General features: G+C 43.1%; 1 protein-coding gene across 5 annotated transcripts in view; it reads right to left on the minus strand.

Annotated features, from left to right (window-relative positions):
- Positions 1 to 1,255: 1,255 nt before the first annotated feature.
- The window catches only part of WIPF3 (WAS/WASL interacting protein family member 3), a 33,717-nt gene continuing 12,189 nt past the window's right edge, over positions 1,256 to 22,783 (minus strand). For 4 of the 5 annotated variants that reach the window (XM_065751821.1, XM_065751823.1, XM_065751824.1 and 1 more), the window contains exons 3-9: positions 18,301 to 18,469; positions 6,261 to 6,393; positions 5,372 to 5,500; positions 3,900 to 4,631; positions 3,136 to 3,282; positions 2,510 to 2,611; positions 1,256 to 1,978 (exon numbers count right to left, since the gene is read on the minus strand). In XM_065751821.1, the coding sequence (XP_065607893.1) occupies positions 1,938 to 1,978; positions 2,510 to 2,611; positions 3,136 to 3,282; positions 3,900 to 4,631; positions 5,372 to 5,500; positions 6,261 to 6,393; positions 18,301 to 18,384 (1,368 nt within the window). In that variant the 5' untranslated portion in view covers positions 18,385 to 18,469 and the 3' untranslated portion in view covers positions 1,256 to 1,937. Of the gene's footprint in view, positions 1,979 to 2,509; positions 2,612 to 3,135; positions 3,283 to 3,899; positions 4,632 to 5,371; positions 5,501 to 6,260; positions 6,394 to 7,430; positions 7,501 to 18,300; positions 18,470 to 22,783 lie in introns of those variants that run through there. The other variant, XM_065751825.1, reaches the window with a different exon arrangement.

Here is a 22,783-nt window from a genome sequence, read left to right on the forward strand (position 1 = left end):
CTGCTAAGATCCCCTCCCAGTCTTCTCTTCACCAGGCTGAACGTTCCCAGGTCTCTCAGCCTTTCCTGATGAGGGAGACACTCCAAGCCCCTCATCATCTTTGTAGTCCTCCACAGTACTCTCTCCACAAGCTCTGTCTGTCTTGAACTAGGGAGCCTGGAACTGGACACAGTACTCCAGATGCCGCTTCAGCTGGGCAGAGTAGAGGGGGAGAAGAACCTCCCTCAGCATGCTGGCCACTCTTTCTAATGCATCCTGGGGTACCACTGTCCATCTGGGCCACGAGGGTGCACTGCTGGCTCAGGGCCAACCTGTTGTCTGCTAGGATGTGTTGGTCCTTCTCTGTAGAGCTCCTTTTCCATTAGGTCAGCCCCTAACCTGTACTGATGCATGCAGTTATTTCTCCCTAAGCTTATCTATGGGGATGATATGCGAGACAGAGTCAAAAGCCTTGCTGAAGTCAAGGGAGACAACATCCACTGCTCTCCCCTCATCTACCCACTCAGTCATGACGTTATAGGCAGCCACCGGGTTGGTCAGGCATGATTTCCCTTTGATGAATCCATGTTGACTACTCCTGGTAAAATAGAAGAGATAGACAGAATAGGCAGATGACTTCTCCTGACAGAAGAGATGCTCCAGTTCCTTCATCATCTTGGTGGCCCTATGCCAAGATGGACTCTCTCCAGTTATGTCCATGTCTCCTTTTTTCTGGGGAGCCCAGCACTGGGCACAACACTCCAGGGATGCCTTCAATGGTCCTGAGTAGAGTGGAGGGATTACCTCCCACAAGCTGGTGGCAGCTCTTCCTAATCCAGTGAAATGTTGCATTTGTGTAATTCTTGTTGGAAGCAGACACTGCATGACCTGAATTCAGTGAGCCAAACAAACACATCAATACAGGACGCATCTTAAAAAGGAGGAGCTCAAGCCTTGTCCCTGGCTGCCTTGTTTTTTTCAACCAATTCATCTGACAGGAATTGCCACCTTAGGGTCTCCTATTCTGTACACTGTTTTGGGTTAACAACAGTAGCTCTAGTTGTCTGTTGATAATGCAGGCAACTTTAAATGACTTAAAGGCCTCTTAAAAGTTCTCTCTTAAAGAGAACTTGAGAAAAAAATGGTTGTTAAGATCCACTTTCCAGCAGGAAAAGACAGGATGCATGCACTTTTGTATATGTGTTCACACAAACCATTTTTGTTTAGAGTAGAACAGCTTCCGCTTTCTTTGACTATGACATTTTGACAATGTCATCTTCGTCAGGCCTTCGGCCACCCTTCCCAGCTGGGTTTCTTCAGACATGTTTGCTATCCTATAGGGATCTGTAATCAGTAGGAGGTAGCTCTCAACAGCAGCCACAACCCCTTATCTCCTTCCTCTTCACGCTTGATGAAGATTACGGGCATGCCTGTCCTTGGAAGTGCTGTTCTGTTGCAATCTGAGCACAAGTAGAATACAAGAAGTGAAGAAGCATACAAAAAAGACTAAACATGTCATGTTAGTTTCTGGTACCTCAATGGAAAAACATGTCTGAATAATAACAGAAGGATTACTGAAATACTCAAAAATGAAGATGGAAGAGGAAAAATGAACTACAGGCACATCATGCAAAACGTACTCTTCAAGGTAACATTATCAGCTCGGTAAGAATTATTTGAACACTACAAAGATTTTAAATTTTATGCTTCTTTGTTTAAAAAATATCCACATATATACAATATTTAAAAGCCCATGCTAACATTTTTATGGTGTGCATGCCACAAAATACTTCAAAAATATCATTTACATCTCTCCCAGCTTATAAAAATGTTAACACTGCAGCACTTGTGAGTCAAATGTAATTTCTATCGCTGTAACGGCGACCCTTCAGTGTCACATATTATCTTGATGTTCTCCATTTTTTAATAGCAGTCCAGAAAGCATCAGGAGATTCTTCTCATCTCACGTGTGTTCTTAATGGTGGATTTTTAGAGGGATCTGTAAATACGTAGGACAGGTTAATTCAGAGGGAATAGATACATACTTTGGGAATGTATTTTGGATGCAGTTCTGCAGCGGTTTGAACAACCTAAGCTGTGTTTATCACCTACTGTTGAACAGACACATACTGCTCACACTCTGTAGCCCTTCAGCTGCGAAGTCCTTATACAGATCAAGCAGTGAATTGCAGGGGTTGGAAGGGACCTCTAGAGATCATCTGGTCCAACCCATGATGGTGATTTAGACAGACTTAATTGCTATTTGCTCCACAAATTCAATAGTCTGAAGAACAGAAACTGCACGTCTAGCCACATCATTTTATTTTTTGCTACTAAAAGTCTTCACGGTAATTAAGTGCTTTTCATTGTATCTTTGGTCTCTGTTGCCACCATAACAAATCTCAGTCCTCTGTGCCCTACGCTTACAGCCCGGCTTTTCACAGTACTGCTGGGTTCTGCTCATTATTTTCTCTCGCCCTATATAATGCAGTTAGGAAACTCTGTGATGTGGCCGTGTTTACACACTTACCTCTAGCTATCTTGCTGGGATATATTTTCTGAAATGGCTTGAATTCATCAGGTGGGGGGAAATCCTCCACAGAATGGAAAGTAAATTTAGATTCAAAGTCATCTGGGAAATTTCAGGGAAACAAACATTAGTTACTGTTAGAGATTAAAAAAATAAGTAAAGTCACCACTATTGATTCCAAAGAAAAATGCAGACTAGCTGTCCCTGGGATAGACAGCAGCTTACTCCAAATAAGCAGTCTCGAGCCAGTTTGTGAGCCCTACAAATTTTCTGGCTTAATTGCAAACACTGCTAGTAACTGAAGTTAAGCTTCTGGCTGCCGTTCCAGTTTTCTGCACTGATGATGCTGTGGTAACAGATGTATTCCTCGGTGGTTTTCAAGCAATTTAGCAAGAATGAATGGCCAATTCATCAGACCACAAAAGTAGCGTTCAGCAGGCTTTGCTGCAACGAAACGTCTGTGAACTGTTCTAACGAATAATAATGTCAGCACAGTACAGCAAATTTTCAGAACTGTTCAGCTGTTATCATGAGAAAGACATGAAGGAGTTTTTTTTTTTTAAGTCCGAGACATAAAAGGCTTTTACACTGAAGTCTTTAACTAATGCTAATTTAGATGATGTTACCAATAACATGCATATTTCCATTTTTGAGTGCTGGGTAGGAGTCATGAGCTGTTGCCCAGGCTGAGACTGCAGACTTGCTTGTGAGTTCGGTGGTCGGCGACCTGGCTGGTGGCTGTGGAGGAGTGGCTAGCTTCCCTGCACCAGCTCCTGGAAAAGAGGAAGCAGACCAGCATAGAAAGGTCGTCATGAATTAACGATGCTGACAATAAGCTCTGCAAAGAAGTGGAGAGGGTTATAAAAAGAAGTGCAGTATCAGGGGCAAACACGTCCAGCTGCTGGAGGTGACTTCATACATCTGCTGGACAGACTGTGTAAGAGAGAGGGAGCCTGAGGCCTCCAAGTTAGCCCCTAGATAACCAAAATGGAAACCCCAAAAGCTGAATGACCACAAGAAAGGCATCTCTATAAAATAAATGTTCATCACGCAATTCCCAAGCAGCATTAATCACTGCCACAAAGCAGCTGATCTACTGTACTGAGAGCCTTTCCCATGGCTGTCAGAAGGAACCAGTAAGCTTTCTCTTGACGTGTGGCTGCTGAGATACAGAGTACAGAACATTCTCTTCAGATGTTCCTTATTAAATAGCTGTCTCCATTTCTCGAGCCCACACAGATCTAGACTCATTTTTTATTATCCTCATTATATCGTGTCTGAAAAAAGTTCCTCCTATCATCTGCTCAGGGAAACATTAGCCAATATCCCCACTACCCAAGGACTCAGAAGAGAAGTAGAAAACCTTACTTCAAACAAACCCTGCTCTCACCTGGGCCTCGACCTGGTCTCTTCTTCCTGGTCTCCACTGCTGCCGCAGACTGAGGAAGGGGTGGGGTGGGAGGGAGAGGGAGCGACTGAATATTACTGGGCTTATGCAGATGGGACAGCAAGTGGGGAGACTTGGGGGGCAGGGGTGGGGGCACGTCACCACTGCTCACAGCACTGCTGAAGGCTGGGGTGGGTGGGAAGGAGAGCCTGTTTGAGGCTGGGGGAAACACGGGGAGTGGAGGAGGAGGTGGCGGAGGCGGTGGTGTGGGAGGTGGATAATCCCTTACTTCTGATGGAGAGGAACCGGCAGCAGAAAAATCAGGAGTTCTGGCTGGAAATCCGCAGGGGGGCAAGGGAGGAGGAGGAGGAGGCAGGTGTGAAGCACCTACTGGTAACTTTGTGGGCTTGTCGGCCTGGGGAGGCAGCGGGGGCAGAGGAGCAGAGTTGGAGGATCCTCCCTTGGAAGGCCTTTCTGCCGGAGGGGGAAGAGGCGGAGGAGGAGGGAAGGTGAGGGAAGGTTTGTTGGCAGCTGGAGGTGGCGGAGGAGGAGGCGCAGGCAGGCTGGGCCGGGCAGTGCCGGCCCGGGAGGAGCTGGGAGGCTCCGGTGGGACAGCTGCCCAGGGAACGTCGGGTGGGTTTGAGGGGCTGCCGCCTGCCTTTGCAGTGCTGTTTGGTGGGGCTGAGGCCTTGGGAACGGCTGCCCGGACTCCAGGAAGCTGCCCGGGCCTCCCACCTGAAAAACAGATATCATACCTTATACAACAGGATTCTGTTCAGACAGAACAGCACAAAAAGCACCAGTGGTCACTGAGTGATTAAAGGAATCCACTCAAACCACCTCATGTCCAACAAGCTGCCCATGGTGCAAGGCGCCTGGGAGGTGATGTGTTCCAGCGGGCTCTACAGACTCTGCTTAGTTAAATGGCAACCTTCTGAGAGACCCTGCTTGCCTCTCTGTCCCTCAGCTTCTGCAGCACAAGGTACTTGAAGGAGAAGACGTTTTTCTGTGGCAGCAGGTGGTCCTTCACAGTGGTTCATCTGCCTGCTGCAGGCAGCCGGGCATGAATGAGCCGTAAAGGTGAAAGGCCTCAGAGAACACAAGCAGACTGACACACATCCACCCGCATCCCCAAAGTACAGTACTTGCTTATGAGCATTACATAAATCTCAATCTTGCTGCTTTTTCTTTTTCAGGTCAATAAATTACCTTGCTGGATCAGAACTGTCCTTTATAAAACCCAGATGGCATAAGTCTTAAAAATTAAAATCTAAAGTAACGTACAAACATGAAGGAACTCACACTTCTTTGCCATTTGTGCTGGATCGAGTACAGAACTCTGAGGTTATCTGAGGCACGATTCTAAGTTTACATTAAGCTACTGTAAAAAATACCCATATAAATTCTGCAGCATCTACTAAATCTATTTCTTATCCAGAATACCAGCTGCTCTTCCATGCAAACGAAGCCCTCACCTGGCATGTCTCTCTGGCCTGCCGGCCTGAGAACAGGAAAGCCACCAGCAAATAAACCTCCCAGAGGCTGCTGAGAGCCACCCTTATTAACAGCTGGGCTGACTCCATCTCTGTTAGTTCCTTTTGGTTCTGTTGAGGAAGAAAAGGAAAAGCATAATGGAAAGCCATTTCTCAGGCTGCTAAGTCTGAGCACCAATAAACACAGTCAAAACCAGGCTTCTTCATTCAGTTGGCTCAGTAAGTTACCGTTAATACAGTAGATTACCATTCTTCTGACCCGTATCTTGAAGCACTGCGCCCTCTGGTGCTTTTTAATCTCATGTAAATGATGGCACCAGCAAAAAGTTGCTTTAGACTACACGCAAAGATCTTCAGGTCACAGATATTCATGTAATACTTGTTGGAGATTCTCCAGCAAGTCTGTCAGGAGTGATACCGAGTTTGGCTGATCAAGCACGTCGTGGTTTTTATAACCTTATCCTCGTGTCTTGCCTTTCCCCCATGCCTATTCCCAAGATACTTTGCATTACCACAGAAAGGTAGACAAGAAACTAATAGAAAATCTCTCCGGAGGCAGTAATTCCTGTTTAATCAATTATTTTATAAAGAAACTCTCATGGGTTTCATCATTCCTGACTTCATTGTTTTTTTTGCAATGAGGAATGCCTGTTAAGGTGATACCCAGGTTCAGCCTTATTATGAAACATTAATAGTTGCTGATTTCAGGACCAGATGCACGTTTAGAAAATTAAGTTCTCTCACATCCTGCAGCTGCTGTCCTTACATGAACTGCAAACCCCTCCCTCAGCTGGAGAACTGCCCAGCTGGCCTCCCCAGCTGGGGTTTCTGCAGAGCCCACCCCGGGGCCCTCCCTCCCTCAGGAACTTACTTTCAATCTGCGGTGCACTTCGGTCATTGATTTGGGTCACTTTCCTTAAGCGAGTTCTCTGCTGGATATCAGCCAACAGCGCGTTTCGGGCTTTCTGCTCATCCTTTTGCAATTTGGGCAGTTCTGAACTCACCTGTGGACGATACGAGCATTACACAGCAGGCACAGATAAGAGTGCGTGCGTAGAACGGACACAAATGTGACAAGAAAATCTGAAATGAACCGTCCCTGGCAGCTGTCATTTGGGTTCAGGCAACCAGAAGAGCATTGAGTTGTACAGAAGGCAGGAATCCTCAAAGTCTGAATATAACACACATCTAATATCAGTGAGGTTAATACTGGTGAAAGGAAATTAGGGATCATGCTTATATGAAAGTTGACCTCATTTGGGGTCTCTGCCTCACAGCTGCAGCTCCGACTGTCTTTATCTCTTTAGGTTCTATAACTAAATTTTTATATGCCTCCTCAGAACAAACTTCCTTCCAACTCATATTGCCTCAAGGAAAAAGACCATTACTTGCATATCAAACTTACAATTGAATGTGATTGTTAACCATTAGTGAGGAAATATTGGTGGTAGGTGGACGGTTGGACTGGATGATCCCAGAGGGCTTTTCCAATCTTGACAATTCTACAATTCTGTGACAATTTTCCCATCACAGTCACAATAAAGCACAATAGCAACACGTTTTAAACAAGGCAACCACGCACAATTTGGGTATAGCATTCTGACAGCAAAAGAAAAGCTTGAAAAAAAATGCAACAAACTGCTAAATTAGTAGAAAGTCTGACTTGCTAATTCTATATGGAAAGTTGCACTGTTACCACATTATTTGTGGTGATACTATCTTAAAAAATAGCCAGTTTTGCACAGCCCCACTAGATGGCACTCCAGATTGCTGCTGCTGCCAGCTGCATTCCTGATATCTGATGTCAAAACTCCGTATTATACAATCTTGTGACTGATAACGTAACTATATATTCTTTTAAAATATCATGAAGAAAACACATGCTTTTACATAGTTACTACCCCTGTGCTTCAAAGGCAGAAAGTCTCACTTCCCATTACGATCATCCTGAAATGCTCCATGTACAAAGAAAGCAACATTAGACCTTGGGCGAGCCAGGAGCTCTTTCCACTCAAATTTTCTTAAAGCTGACTGTACTTACTGTGAAAAATGGAAATACCATAACTGGAGCAAGGACAACCTCCTTTTCCACGAAGCTTTTTACCAGAATCTTGAAGTTCACGCCTCTCTACAGTTACGCGACAATTAGGATCGAGAGGGATCTGATCAGGACCTATGTTTAAAATTAGCCCCAGCAGCTGCTTTTGCTTCCAGGTTCAAGTGTCTGCACGCTCTGCCAGCTGCCCACTCCATCTCCCCAGCCTGCATTTCTCAGCAGCCAGACTCTTGGAATATAAAAAATCATGATATCCACACAGCTATTAGACTAAAATAAATGCCCTGCTTGTGGCACCTTTATATTTGCAAGTGACCCAAGAGTTGATATTGCTTCAAGAGGGAGGAGATAACAGTTTGTTCACACTTTATAACACAAGAAAGGGACGCTATGATGCAGGACCAGAAGGCAATCCCCTTCCTTCAGGTCCCACTCCACACCTGGGCCCAGTTATTTCCTTGCCCTCCTCCAGTAAGCGACATGTGACCAGCCTGGGTGGCTAATGAGCTGCTGAGTAGCTTGATACGGATTCTCATTTTCCATCACAAAGCCAGGATGCTCTGGGTGTAACGTTGCCTGCCTGCAACCCGGTCAGAGCTCCTGTGGACTCTTGGCAGCCTGCTCTTTCAGGGGCTGACAGTTCTTGTCAAGAAGCGTTTTTGCCAGGGACCTAACCCACCCATTCACTGCCCTGTCCTTGCAAATTCTTGTTTTCACCACTTACAAGAGGAACTCTTACAGGTGCTAAACCTCAAGTCTGAGCACGTGAAATAGGAATAATTAAGCAGGAAGACAAATACATTTTGAGTCACTGAGCTGAAAGACAAGGGATGTAGGTAAGTCTCAGACTGCTTCCTTTTCCCCTCACTGAAGGGCAGTCTCACTTCTTTACAGAAACACCTCAGTCCTTCAGTGAAAACAGAAAGGGAAGCAGAGAATGCAGAGATCACTTATTTTATCAGATGCTAGAGATGCCCAAGGTAATGCAGATTGAAATTAGATTCCATGCTTTACTTACACGCATCAGTAAAGGAGTGATGGGCTCTCATTGTTTTAATAACCACTGGGTTATTCTGCTACTAATTCAAACAACAGCATATTCACTATGTACTATGAGACAGAACAGAACAAACCACACATGTAAATAGCCTGAACATAACAGAAGTACCCTCTCTTCATCTCAAACTCCACTACTTTTGTTTTCAGTGTTCTAAATCACGGGCTCTAAGGTATAGGATCAATACGGTTCTCCATCCCTGGAGGCACACAAGACCAGGTTGAATGGGGCCCTGGGCAGTGTGAGCCAGTGGCAAGAGCCCATGGCAGGAAGTTGGAAATAGATGGCCTTGATGGTCCCTTCCAACCCAAACCATGCTATGGTTCAGTGATTCTACAGAAGTATGGACTACTTAACATATCACTAAAGCACTTGTGAATGGGAAAGTGCCATCAAATGTGACGTACCAGCATACAAATCAACAATAATAGAAATAAACGTAGCAAAATGTACAGTTGGAAATAGACCAGCATAGTAATGAATAACAAGGACAGGATGCAGGGGGTTGGATTCACTGCAGGTTGAGGCCATTCAAAAAGAACAATGCAAATCATGCTCTCCAGCACTGGAGATGCCAGAAGAGAACCAAAGTGGCACTCAGACAGCGAACTTTTAGACTGTAGGAGTTCAGCCCTGAAGCAGCCTGAGGGGTGATCTCCCCACAGAACGCACAAAGTTTCACAGGGAAAGAATGGTGACTGCTGAGGACCTGCTAACCCAGCAGAGACAGGCGTTGGTGATTTCATGTAACACACAGGCAACCTACAATTTGAAAGCAGGCAACTACAGAGCGACCATTCCTTGAAGCAAACAGCTGAGGACAACAGCAGATTATCTCTGTCTCAGCTTTCAGATTAAGACTGGCCTCCCTGTGGCAGAGAGCTTTTAGTGAAGCACAAGCCACCGGGCCTCACACAGAGCCACCTGGAGACAGCGCCTTGCAGTGGTGTAGTCAGTGCCTTGCATTGCTTTTTCCGGTTCTAAATTCCCTGGAAGTGAATCATTTTGCCTGGCAGCACAACTCTGTACTGTGTATACGTACCTTGCAAGGTTTAGGCTCTGACTCATTATAATCCTAATAACCTGACTGGGCTGTATCAGGCAGAAATTTAGAGCAGAGAGGCTTTAAAAAACATTTATTTATTTATTTAATTTATTTTTTAATCGTAGGAAAGTCACTTTGAATCTTGCAAAAGGAATGGAAGCCCTGACCTACCCTCTGGGCTCCCATGACACTTAAAATATTTAAGAGGTGTATGTGCTCAGCTACAAAAATGATGTAAATGACGAAGGCACCAGGCATTTGGAAAAGTTCATTGTAGTACTAATTATAAGGGCATACTAATTGCTACCTTTCAGATGTTAACAAGTAGCACTGCACCCAGAAAAGGAGAATTCCTCTGGACAGGTAGCTCAGGTCACAGTGGATGCATAAACCATCCCACAAATGGGACAGGAGAGTTGTGTAGAAAATGTATTCATTTACCTGAATCAGACTTCAAAGAAAGTCAGAATGTATTCAGCCTATCCATAACATATTTGGTTAAGATGTATGGCAACAAAATTCAAAATCTATCCATCAATTTGACATGCAGTATTTCATTGTGGGCAGAAAGACAGCTCTCTCATTTGCCAACAGTTTCATTTATTTCTGTGAATCTGGTGTCAGTCTTCCTTACTCTCTCCCATGTCCTATTTTTCCCTCGACAAAACAGAATTTGATGCAGTGATCAAACACAGACACTGGCAGGAGGTGTGCTGTGTGTATTTCAGTAAACAAAGAGCTAGAGGACAACCTTTAACAAATCCTTGCTTTCCTGTTATTCTCCTATGCTATTCCAGCAGAATCTGCCCAGCCACGAGGCAAGGAATCCTCTCTTAGGCAGCATGTAACATCTCTGTTTTACCTTGTGAGGAAGGAAGGGGAAATGTGTTGCAGTGATGAACAGAAAGCTCTAGGATAGGGGATGTCTAATCACAGAGACATATTAAGGAGCACAGGGCCAGGTCTTGCCTCTTCCAGTACCCAATCAGTCATGATTTACAGACCAAACTTGGAAATGAGAAAGTGTTATGTCCAGAAAGAAAAAAGGCTGGAGATGTAGTAATGCACAGCTAACAGTGGTAGTGCTGAGCAGCAAATGAGGTCAAATCCAGCTCCAGCTGTGCAGGCAGTGCAGCCAGGGATGCGTGGTGCCAATCTGGGTGAAGAAACTGGCAAACAACTGGAACATTGAAACCAGAATTCAAGGAACCTACAAAGCCTCAGGGACGAGTCTGAACAATCAGAGATACAACAAAAAAATGCACGAATATTGTTCCTATATCCACAATGACTGGAATCCTAGTGTGGATGATATAGATGTTCAGGAACGATGGCAACAAAGGTTAAGATAGCTGAGTACATTGTGCATGCACGATGCTGGGGACAGCCTACAACATCAAGAGGAACAGACAGCATTTTTGGGGGAGTTGATTCATCTGAGGAAGAACCGTTGGTGTTCTCACTGCCCATACGGCATCACGAGGCTCTACAAGCAGATGAGCACAGAGAGAGGGGATGACTGCATCCCCGTCTAGCTCTACAGCTGCTGTTGACAGAAAGCCAGGCACCAGGCACGTGCTCACAGCAATCACAAAGGGCAGAGACATGGTGTGAGGGGATACCTTGCAGCTAAGGTGCAATAATCTGCTAAAGTATTCTTCTGGGAACACCAATGGTGGAAAAGAGTGGGACAGGATCAAGGGAGACCTGTCTGTGAGAAGTTTACTCTGTAACTTCCTTCCCCTCAGCCACCAAGTGCTGATCATTAAGTATACATTTATCAGAACATTGCACAGGGAGATCCCCATGAGAATCAGGACTTATGGGTTTAAGTGAATCTAACTTACAAATGACTACATCCTTTTCCAAAACAGTATTGAAAAATATTTGCAGTAAGATGCCAGAACGTCTGAACAAAGCACAATATCATAATTTTCATTGAATGAATCAGGTTGTTTTGGAACAAGATGAAAGACTGACAGTGACCAGAAATCTCAGCGTGAGACATCCCCCTCTTTGGCACAGCACACGATTATGAAACTCATCTATACTTCAGTAGTAGAAAAGACGAAACACCAGATGAACTTGTCTCCCTCCAAGTCAACCTACTGTTACCAGATTAGGATTATGCCAGGAATTCACAATGTTAAATCTGCAGCAGAAGCAGTTTGCTCAGTGGGCAGGAGCATTGCTTTTACAGAGCGTTCTCTGATGGACGGCTGAGGTCCCCACCAGGGACGTACTGGGAAACTCAACTGCAACAAAAACCTTGAGCTTCTTAAGATAATCAACCCGATTTCCAGCAGGTCACAAATGTAAGTATGGTAGAGAAAAATGCTGTCATCCTTTTTGTAGTTAATTGTGCATTAGGTGTGGTTTTACTCATGCACTATCAAATGTGAAATAAACAACGCAACTCCCTTTTCCATCCTGAGGAAGAATCCAACTATCCTCAACAACAAAACATAAAACTTCTTGTATTCTAGGTATTCTGAAGTGTTGACTTACAGGGAAGGTTGTGAGATCGAGTATGTGCAAATTTTGGTTTGTTCATTCATGGTAGAGCTTCTGGTTTAAACCTTCTCAGTGAGGGAAACCTCACCACGGTGCAAGTTCCCTTTGTACTCTCAATGGCAAGGTCAGAGCTGCTCCTTGTACTCCTGCTCTGCAGCATAGCATGAAACCAATTAATTCTTGGCACTTAGTCTACCTGCGTAAACACGGCGATCTCACACACTTGGAGTGAGCCAAGCTCCAAGCACACACGGTGTGAGGGGTCGTGATCCAGCCCGCATTATTTCTGAGGGAACCCACAGGAGGACTGGCCAAATCACTTCCTGGCAGCTAATCAAGTCATTGTTTCAAGAGAATGACAAGAGCAGGGTTTCGTGATTCCATCTACACCCGGCTAACTAACGATTAACCGTGATCTCGACATTCATCACGCAAAGCTCTGCAGCCTGAATGTGCAGGGTTGAAAAGGTCACGGAGCAATGTGTGTGCTTAGATATGCTGTATCTACGCCATGTTCATTGCTCAAATTCGAGCAAAGGAAGTACGGTGCAGAGGTTGTTAGAGACCCGTTCCAGCACTTCAGCCACAGCCTAATCCTGGTGTTAGCAGATCTCAGTAACGAGGTGTTCCATTAATGAGGCCCCTGCGTTCTGTGCTAGCATCCTACCTGCTTGCGAGGTACCACTAGATGCAAATGTGCCAGCAGACACAATGGCAGGGAACAAAGGATGAAAAATAGCACAGTGGGAATAACTCTCTCCTGCTTCTCTATTCCTGCAGTCATTTCAATGGCCGCCTGCAGTCACTGCCACTGCACCCCACAGAAACCCTCCTTGCTTTATGTCAGTGCCACTCCATCAGACAATGACAAATTTTGCATACTTAAGAGTTAGATTGATCCACGAACAGAACAGTGGGTTTATTAACAACGGAGTACTTAAAGTTTTCCTGTGTGGGTTGCTGAATTTTTGCACCTGAATGCAAAAAAAGGCAGCAAAATCAATATGACGATTTATACCTGCTGAGCCATTCAGCTTTCACGTATTTAACTTCTTGACACCCACACTCTGAACGCGAATTCTTTCACTAAACTAAAATATCCAGGAACGTAAGCCTCCAAAATGGAGGCACTGTAAAATCAAATTACTGTTGAAGTGTTTTCCCAGCAGCTCACACAATTCACAAGTCAGGTACCAAAAATACCCTGGGACTGGCTTCAGAAATTCACCTTCTGATGTCGAAATATTTGGGATTCAAATTCTCAACTTTTTCTCTGCACAAATTAAACAAAACAAACAGGCATTGCTATAATTCTGGGTTCCACTTTAATTTAGAGGCTACAAGTGTAGCACGAATTGACAGATGGAATTTAAGAAGCAGCCACTGCATATACTACAGACAGACCAGTGACTTTTCAGGGCAGTAACACCTTGTGAGGAGAATGGTATATTAACCCTTAGCTTTCTGCAGCTTCTGGTACTGGTGCTCAAGCATTTACAGATACTTCTGGTGCCTCTGTGACACACTGCAGTTCCCATACTTTTAGCCATGAAGTGCAAGAAAGTGGTACGGAAATCAAATAGGCAAAAAAAAGGACCGCCAAAGCAAGAAGAAACTTAAATGCTTTCCACTGAGTTCAGACAGCACGTCTGACACACAGCATTATGAACTGTATTGCAGAATGAGCTCACCACAAAAGCAGTGACCAAAGAGATCTCAAGGAAAGCAATCCAGAAAATCAGCACACACGAGCATCTGCAGTGCTCCTGTCCCTGTCCAGAATAAACACATGGAGCAATGCCAATGCAGTACTTGTGCTTTCACAAAATTGTAAGGTTGGAAGGGACCTCTAGAGATCACCTAGTCTAACTCCCCATGCTTTCTTTGTCTTCACCACCTTTTCCCAGCTCCTGCAGATTGGTTCTGTGTTCATTGCCTACAGGTGCAGAAGTCTCTGTGATAGACAGTTAAGTAGACCACCAAGCCTGTGCTACCTCTCACTTGAGTATATTTCCACCTAGCAGCAATAAACATTATGATTAACTACCCTAAGAGCTGAGGACTTCCTGACAAAGTACTAAGAATCTTCTTACTCAAGGCTCGCAGCAAATTTGAATGAACACACTGCTAAATAGTTCATAATTGGCACTATGCACGATTCTGTTAACTTTTCAGCATTATGTCTGCACATCTTGATCTCTGAATGAGAACTTGAGAAGCAGCCTCTACGAGCAATGATTACCAAGCATGCACACATATCTATGCATACACATACATATAAGTATGTTCTTTTTCTCATGGTATTATCTTTGGTAGAACCAAATCAGAATACCACCGATCACCATTATCTTCAGCCAAGCAGTTTTACATATGTTGCTTTTTCTTTCCAAAGAACAGTAGGACCAAATGTCACAGGAGCAAAACCGTCTCCCACACACTTTCAGATAAGCACTGTTGTTCTCTGAATTCCTTGGGAAGGTCGGGGTAAACAGGTTTGCACTCCAACCATCAAACAAAGGAGGGAAAAAAGCATCCCCCCCAAGGAAAACCATCAGCTGATGTTTTCCTTAACCTTGCAAACCCTATCTCTGTAAATTATGCATTTATCACAGCATTATACCATGAGGAATTGGCTTTTTATTACAAGAATAGAGAGTATGGCCAGAATAACAAACCTGGTAAACACTGACATACGTTCATCTGTAGCAGAAATTCTTCTTGTTTTAACTAAATGAGAATGCAGTAATCACTGAGATTAATTTACATACCAATTTCATGTTCAGCATTACTTCAAATTTCACATTTTTCCCACTGAGGTCTACTCCCCCAGTAAGTATATTCCTTTCTTCTCCTTTACTCCTATTTTTTAGTAGGCCAATAGAGGAAATAAGCTCTTGGTGATGATTTACTGCCTTTAATCACTTGGCTTTAATTTTGGGGTTAATTTCTATGCTGAGGCTTTGTTAATAACAATAAAAGAGAATAGAAGTATTTTCTTAAGATCCACAAATACATGAATCATTAAACAAAAATCTGTGAATAAGGCTCAACTCAACAAGCCTGTGACATATACACATCCTTCAATATAAACACTTGAATATGTGATGACTGAACATAATATTATGGAATTCATTTGTACAAAGGCAGCACAGCACTGCACGTAAAAAGTGAACATGGTTTATCAAAGCAAAATTCTCTCTTGATCGTCTCTTGGGAGATGAAATTTCTTAATCTGCCGCAATAGTGGTCTCTACTTTTGGGAATATGACAACCTAAACTAACCAGAATGCCTCATCTGACTAAAAGGCAAAAGGGGTAAAAGGGAATAGAAAACGAGAGAAGATCTGAATTGCACAAGCCAATGCCAGCAAATATACTGGGGCACAGTATATTTCTTCTGCCTACTCATCCCTCTCCTCTTCATCTACGACCCCCCGAAGGCAGACATTTGAAGAGATGCCTAATTAATCTAATTAGCTATATTTACATTTTGACTCAGCCACCTACATTTGCTATTGCAGACACAAAGCATTCCCTCCTAAAAAATCCACTTGGTTTTCTCTCAAGTATGCTCTAGCAGCCAGTAGCTCTTCAGCTGTTGGGCACAGGTGGCTCCGAGCATGTCTTAAATATCATCTCCAAATCACTGTAGTATGGCCTTGCAACTACAAAAGAAGTGAGAATTCAGTACAGATACTTCAGGACATCTGTGAGCTCAAAGCTTTGAAAATAGGATAGAACCAAACTTTCTTCTGCCTTAAGTGGGAGTTAACAGTACAAAAATGTCAAATGCCAACAGCGCTCAGGCTTTCAGTGAAGTAAGGACTGCAAAATCATTTGGGACCATGTCTCACCATATTCACTACGAAAATGTGTGCAGAAAAAAAGGTAACGTAATGTTGGTTTCTCTAAAAATCTCATATTACTGAAAGCCATGAGAAAGTACAGCTATCATCCATACAATTAGCAAAGCAACTCCAATCTATGGTACCCGTGCAATGGTATCATGCAAAATGATTCTAAAACCTCAATCAACACACACTCATTTCTCTTTTAGCACAAAACGAGTATGTTAAAACTAGTAGATTGCCTACACATCAATACAGCAATTAAACACTAACTTTTATTTGCCAACATGTAAGTACTACTGTGGTTTTAATATATGAATTTGAAAGGACAAGAATCAGAGTGCTGTGTACTTTGAAACACGTCTGGGTGTTGATCAAGTAAAACTTGCTTGTTTGGAAGGTTTGCTTAAAGCTACGTGCCTATGAGAATTCTTATGCCTCCATCCTCCAACTGTAGATTTAGCAGCTGTAACAACAGCTGTGCACATTAGCAGCTGTAAAAGGCAGATGCCAAGTTCTAGAAAACAGCTTCACAGTAAATGAAAATAGGGCCTGTAGAAAGTTCTCATGCATTCCTCAATCAGAAGATTTTACTGTGCAACTTGACACCACCTGGAAATCTGATTATTGTACTGTGATTCTGCTGAACTTGAATTACAGGTCTTCCCAACTTTGGCCCTCTCTGATTCCATTACAACAGGAAAAAACCTTTTTGCTGTCACAGAAGAGCAATGCTCTGTCACACTGGTATACTAATTCTTTACATAGCCTCATGTGCTCAGTACTTTCATTGGAAGGAAGGCTTTAGTATCAGAGAATCACAGAATCCTTGGAGTTGGAAGGGACCTTTACAGGCCATCTAGTCCAAATCCCCTGAAATGAACAGGGGATTAGAAATGAATTAGAAATACATTTGGTTTGTATTGCAACACAAAGATGAAACAGTGTAAATTCTGTAAGTCTTACCCATCGAAGACCATTTTATTAGAAGACCTATCTAAATAAAATATGTAAATGTTGTATAAATTTTTCTAATTCTTATATCAAAACCCTGTTGTAGCAGTGTTTTTGGCCACCAGCAAAGGAGGATGGAAAAAAAAGCAGAACTTGTTTGTACTGGTTCTTAGGGGTCCACTTAGCTTTCTCAAGCCATTTACAATTTGGAATATGTTTTAGGAATCTAAAAAGTTCTCTAGATACTTACTGAGCTAAATTTCTTAGGATAAGAACACACACAGTTTTCCTGACTTTGATCACTGTTGCAGGCATTAAGTTGATCACAAAATGCTGCCCACTTATTTCTGTATCTAACTATAGGTTGTGTACCAACTCAGTGAGCTGCTAATTGAAAACATTGCTGATGGTGCTCAGAATTCAAGTGGAATGATAAAAATAATAGAACACTGTTGATTTAATTCACTGTCTCTGCCTTCATCCTCTTCACCACTACAGTTCATGGAAAGTTTTACAGAACGGCTCAGCCTGCAAAGTAGTAAAGAGAAACGTGCAAGGAAATCTCCACCTGGATGAAGATAACATAAAAACGATATTAAAAACATAAATAAAAACTCAGCAGACTTTCGTGGGAACAAAATAGCAGAGATACTGGAGAACACAAGACAGAAATAAAGTTCTAGGAATTTCAGTGCAGAAACAGCTTATGAACAAAAGATTACAGTATACAGGGAATGGCTTAACCTTGTTTATTAATTGTGAAGCTCTGCAGATGTAATACCATGAAACTCCATGCACAGCATCCTCCCCTTATTGCAAATGTGCTGGCAGGGCACACGTTCTACTTCACGGCACACAAAGTAATGATCTGTTACAAGCAGTAATTGTTCCCACACGTGTATAAAAAGCATATTGTGCTGTATCCCCAGGAAGATGGCATGTGCTAGAAAGAGAAACAGCAGCAGCTGAGCACTGTGAGTCTTAACAGAAGCTATATGAAAGCAGATGAAGAAATCAAAGTCTTACCACCTGCAAGTTACCAATACAAAAATCAGTTCTCTGTGACTGGAGAAGAATTCACAGATGACAAATTCCCTCCACATGTACCTTAATGGAGGGTTCTCCAATCTTTTTAGCTTTTTGTGATCATACATTCCTTTTGAGCATGTACAACCAGCACATGTATATTTTCTTATTCATACATTACCCACACGTACTACAGAAGTTCTAATATTTACTTTCCTCACCAAAATGGACCATCTTACTCACCTCACTCCGGAGACCACCACTGCAATGAACAGAAAAACAAAAGCAAGCAAAACAAGCACTTGCCCCAGATCCTTGCTATCAACATCCACACCAAATTCTGGCTGTGGATTCTCTCAGCTGGTTGCCACACCTAAGATTTTGCTAACAGAGATAAAAAGTCAGCCTTACCGGAGGTGGTGGTGGAGGGGGCCCTCCAGAAGGTGGTGGAGGAGGTGGAGGTGGTGGAGGTGGTGGTGGTGGTGGCACAGGCATCCGTTAGCTTTCTAGTTGCACAGAGTTATGAAAAATATAGCCCAAGTCTGTGTCCTTGACGGGAAGGAAGGGAGGAGAAAGAAAACTGGAAAGAAAAAAAAAAAGAAGAGGAACGTGTTTATGCACTGTAAGCTGAAGATCAGCCAAATTTCTAGCTCTCAGCAGACTGAAGACTTCTGCTCTGCACCGCTTCCAAAACTACAGTAAGAACAGCCTCATTACACTTATCTGATGACAACAAGCATATAAAGACCAAGCTCACATATTTGGACAAGTGCCACGAATACCAAATGCATAGATGCCAAGCTGTCCAGCTTTAATTATTATGCCCTCCCTTAATCCAGCCCACAGCTCCAAAATGCAATTCTGCAGAGAACTAATCGCAGTCAACCAAGTGTAGACACTCCTACTGGGACAAAAACTCTGATGTCTTTAAATCAGAGGTTCAATGCTCAAAAGATAGAGTAAGGAGCTTTGGAGCAAGTCCAGTGACTCTTACAATAACAATGCTTAAAAAGAGAGAGAGAGATAGATGATTGAATAACAAATAAAGAAACAGTTCTACAGATTAGAGTGTCATTAAACAGCGCTATTACTAAATGGCAGCATATAAGGATCAGACATTTTAAGCACTAAAGTCAAACGTGTGTTGTTTTCTGTCATTTTAAAATGTTAACGTGACATAATTCCTTATTAATACACTGAACAAAAGGACAAATATTTTCCAGTAGAAGGCTGAAGATACTGATTTAAGAACAGGAGGCAGTATCAACACTCAAAGCCTGCACAAATGTACCTAAAACAATAATGGTGGATATATATTTACCAATTTGAAGAGCTTCAGTTAAGGACAGATTTTGGCTGACTACATTTCATAACTGGACTGTATTCTAAGCAAATTTAACTGAATTGGATCTTTTGAGGAAAGATGCAATTTCACTGTTTTAACATATTTTTGTAAGAGTTAAGATCATCATAGAATATTTAAACTGAACATACCCAAAGAGGTTGTGGAGTCTCCTTCTCTGGTGATGTTCAAGATCCACCTGCATGCCTACCTGTGCAACCTGGTCTAGGGAGCCTGCTTTGGTTTTAGAGGTCCCTTCCAACACCTACAATTTTGTGATTCTGTACTAAAATATTCCTGAATAGCTTTAAACTATAATATAGCAAAGATATCACCCAAGACTTCTGTCCTTACAACACTAGAATTCACAGTTACTAGAAGAAAGTAAGCACTCTTAGTCATAATTTTAAATGGTACTTCAAAAATTAATGAGAGACTGCCACATGCATTGCAATAAAAGTCAGGTCAAAGAATCTTCATCCTCTCTTCTTCCCCTTTTCCCCCAGCATGCACACAAATACACATTTCTTTCTTCATGAAGAAGTGCACAGTATATTATAGAACCATAGCCATCAAGGTTAAAAAAAGACCACTAGCACCATCTACCCCAACTGCCAACCCATCCCACCATGCCCACTGTCCACGTCCCTCAGTGCCATATCCACACGTCTCTTGAGCACCTCCAGGCATGGTGACCTCACCACCTCCCTGGGCAGCCTGTGCCAATGCATCACCACTCTTTCTGAGGAAAAATGTTCCCTAATATCCAATCTGAATTTCCCCTGGCACAACATAAAGCCATTACTTCTTGTTCTATTACTACTTAACTGGGAGAAGAGGCCATCTCCCACCTTGCCACAACCTCCTTTCAGGCAGCTGTAGAGAGTAATGAGGTCTCCCCTGAGCCTCCTCTTCTTCAGACTGAACAATCCCAGTTACCTCAGCAGCTCCAAATAAGACTTGTACACCAGACCCTTCACAGCTTCATTGCTCTACTCTCAACAATCTGTAGGGCCTCAATGTCCTTCTTGTAGTGAGAGGCCCAAAACTGAACACAGTACTTGAGGTGTGACCTCACCAGTGCTGAGTATGGTGGGAAATTCACTTCCCTGGCCCTGCTGATGACATTATTCCTGATACAAGTCAGGATGCCACCTCAGCACACTGCAGGCACATGCTCAGCCAATTGTCAGCAAGCATTCCCAGATCCTCCTTTGCTGTGTGACTTTCCAGGGTTGTTGCAATCAAAGTGCAGGACCCAGCACTAGGCCTTGTTGAACCTCATACGGCCCATTGATCCAGCATATCTAGATCACTCTACAGAGCCTTCCTTCCCTCAGGCAGACTGACACTCCCAGCATGGAGTTATCTGCAAATTTACAGAGGATGTACTCAGTTCCCTCTTCCAAATAATCTATAAAGATATTAAACAGGTCTGTCCCCAGTACTGAACCCTGGGGAACACTCCAGCTGGTGACTGGTCATGAGTGTTTAACTCCATTCACCACCACATATTCTGCAACATCCTTCTAACACCAGAGAGAGCTTCCAGACTCAGCTGGTTTTTTTCTTTTTCTTTTTTTCTTGAATCTCTTATTTCCTTTGGACAGATAAAAGAATACATACTTAGAACTGGTTGTCTGTGTTCCCTGCAGCTCACCTCCTATATATTTAAAAGCTTGTATCCCCCATTCGACTCATCTCTTCTTTATGCCAAATGCTCTGTTTTTAAAAAACTTTACTTGTGGGTGATGTTTTCCCAGCCCCCGATCATTCCTGTTGCTCTCCTCTGAATTCCTCCCAGCTGTACTTCCTGACTTGAGGGAACTCAAGATTAGGCAACAAAATCAAAAGGTACATGCAGCCTTGTCCACTTTCCTAGGAAGCGTACATGAACAATATCCAGACGACATGTGACTGTTTTCCTTCTGCTGCATCTTGCAAAATCCCTTATGGGAGATCAATCACAAATTAAACATGCAGAGCCTCTGCAGCATTTGCTTGAGAGAATGCTATGCAAAGGACTAACATATCAAAGCACTCTGGATCTGTAAGAGTGTTGGTTATAATCATTTTAATAATAGCTTAGTGAAGCTTTCCAAGAAAGACAGCGTCACCAGCACCTCCACTGTTCCATCCTCATAGTTGGCCTGTGCAAAATGCTATTATCAGAAGATAACTCTTTTCCTCAATTAAGTCATTCAAAAACATAGACATAAGGAGAATGAGTCTTCCCTCTTAATAATATGTTTCGGGTTAGTATATGCCTACCCTGCAATACAGGCCTTTTGTCCTTATTAAGGATTTAGATTGGGAAATATGCTCTTAGTCAAATGAGAAAAATCCCACAGCCCACGCTCCCGCAGCAGGCCATGTGCAAGGCAGCAGGAGGCGACGTACGCTGGGGGCGAGCAGCTCTGGGAGAGAGGAAACGGGAATCAGATCTTGGTATTTAGAAGTCGCCCTCTGAAATGCAATCAGATGACTTTGCTGGCTGGCTGTCTCACCAGCTCCAACACTTGATCCGGAACCAGCTCCATATGGCCAATCACAACCCAAAATTCGGGTACTGTTACCATTCTTCTCACCATGTATCTCGTTCACCTAGCCTGAATCCTCTCGTCCAGGGACGCAGGAGAAGAATGTGTTTCAGGGCAAGATGCCTTACAGCTTTCCCTCCATGCTGTTCCAAACCCCTGCAAATGACCCATCTCTTCTTTCAGAAAGCTCCATATATATGCCTTCTTTTATCTCATATCACAAGTTCAGTCATAATCTCCTAACCTCAACATGTTATCTTGCACAAAAATTCCCACATTTTTGCACTGTGCTATTATGCTGTCAAGGTGAACACATCTAATACCTACACAGTGAAGAAACATTTCACATGCAAGAATTCTGTTTGTTCAAGCGGGATTTGGAAGACAGATGCTGCTAATCAAGCAAGCAGATATTGACCATTTATAGAAGCTGCACTCAAACAAAGGCAGGAATCTCCAAAGAAATTTACAAAGAACACAAGATCTTCAAGTTTACCCACAACTGCAGGATTTTAAGAGATAATATTCTAACATTTTAAGAGATAATACTGTTTTATAGTATAAACTCTTCTGAATTCCTGCCCTCATCTCACTCACATGCAGTTTATTTTTAAAGAAAATTATATAGGAGACTGCAACACTCTACATGTCTCATGACACATATCTAGACGACCCTATTCCTTGGTTAAAGGCTGTATTTCATTTGCCTCTTTCCCTTGGCAAGATGCTAGTTAAAATATGAACTAAATAAATTCTGGGTTTTGATTATCAGGAGCTGCTCTGGAGTCTGTTAAGGAGCAGACAAGTGGAAAATGTCATGAAGTGTCCCTGTGGCACATGCACTCTCTCTCCTCTCAGCTCCATTCATCTGTTCCTGATGGGAGTCTCTATGGTTAAGCATCAGGGGGAAGGTCAACAAAGCAAACATCCTGGTGACAGACATTGAGGCCCTGGAAAGTACCAGAGAAGAGCAACAAAGCTGGTGAAGGTTCTGCAATACAAGACTTAGGGG

Source organism: Cyrtonyx montezumae, unplaced genomic scaffold (assembly GCF_038088225.1).
Source record: "Cyrtonyx montezumae isolate F1298 unplaced genomic scaffold, pur_monq_1.0 scaffold_8, whole genome shotgun sequence".
In the NCBI taxonomy this organism is placed as follows: domain Eukaryota; kingdom Metazoa; phylum Chordata; class Aves; order Galliformes; family Odontophoridae; genus Cyrtonyx; species Cyrtonyx montezumae.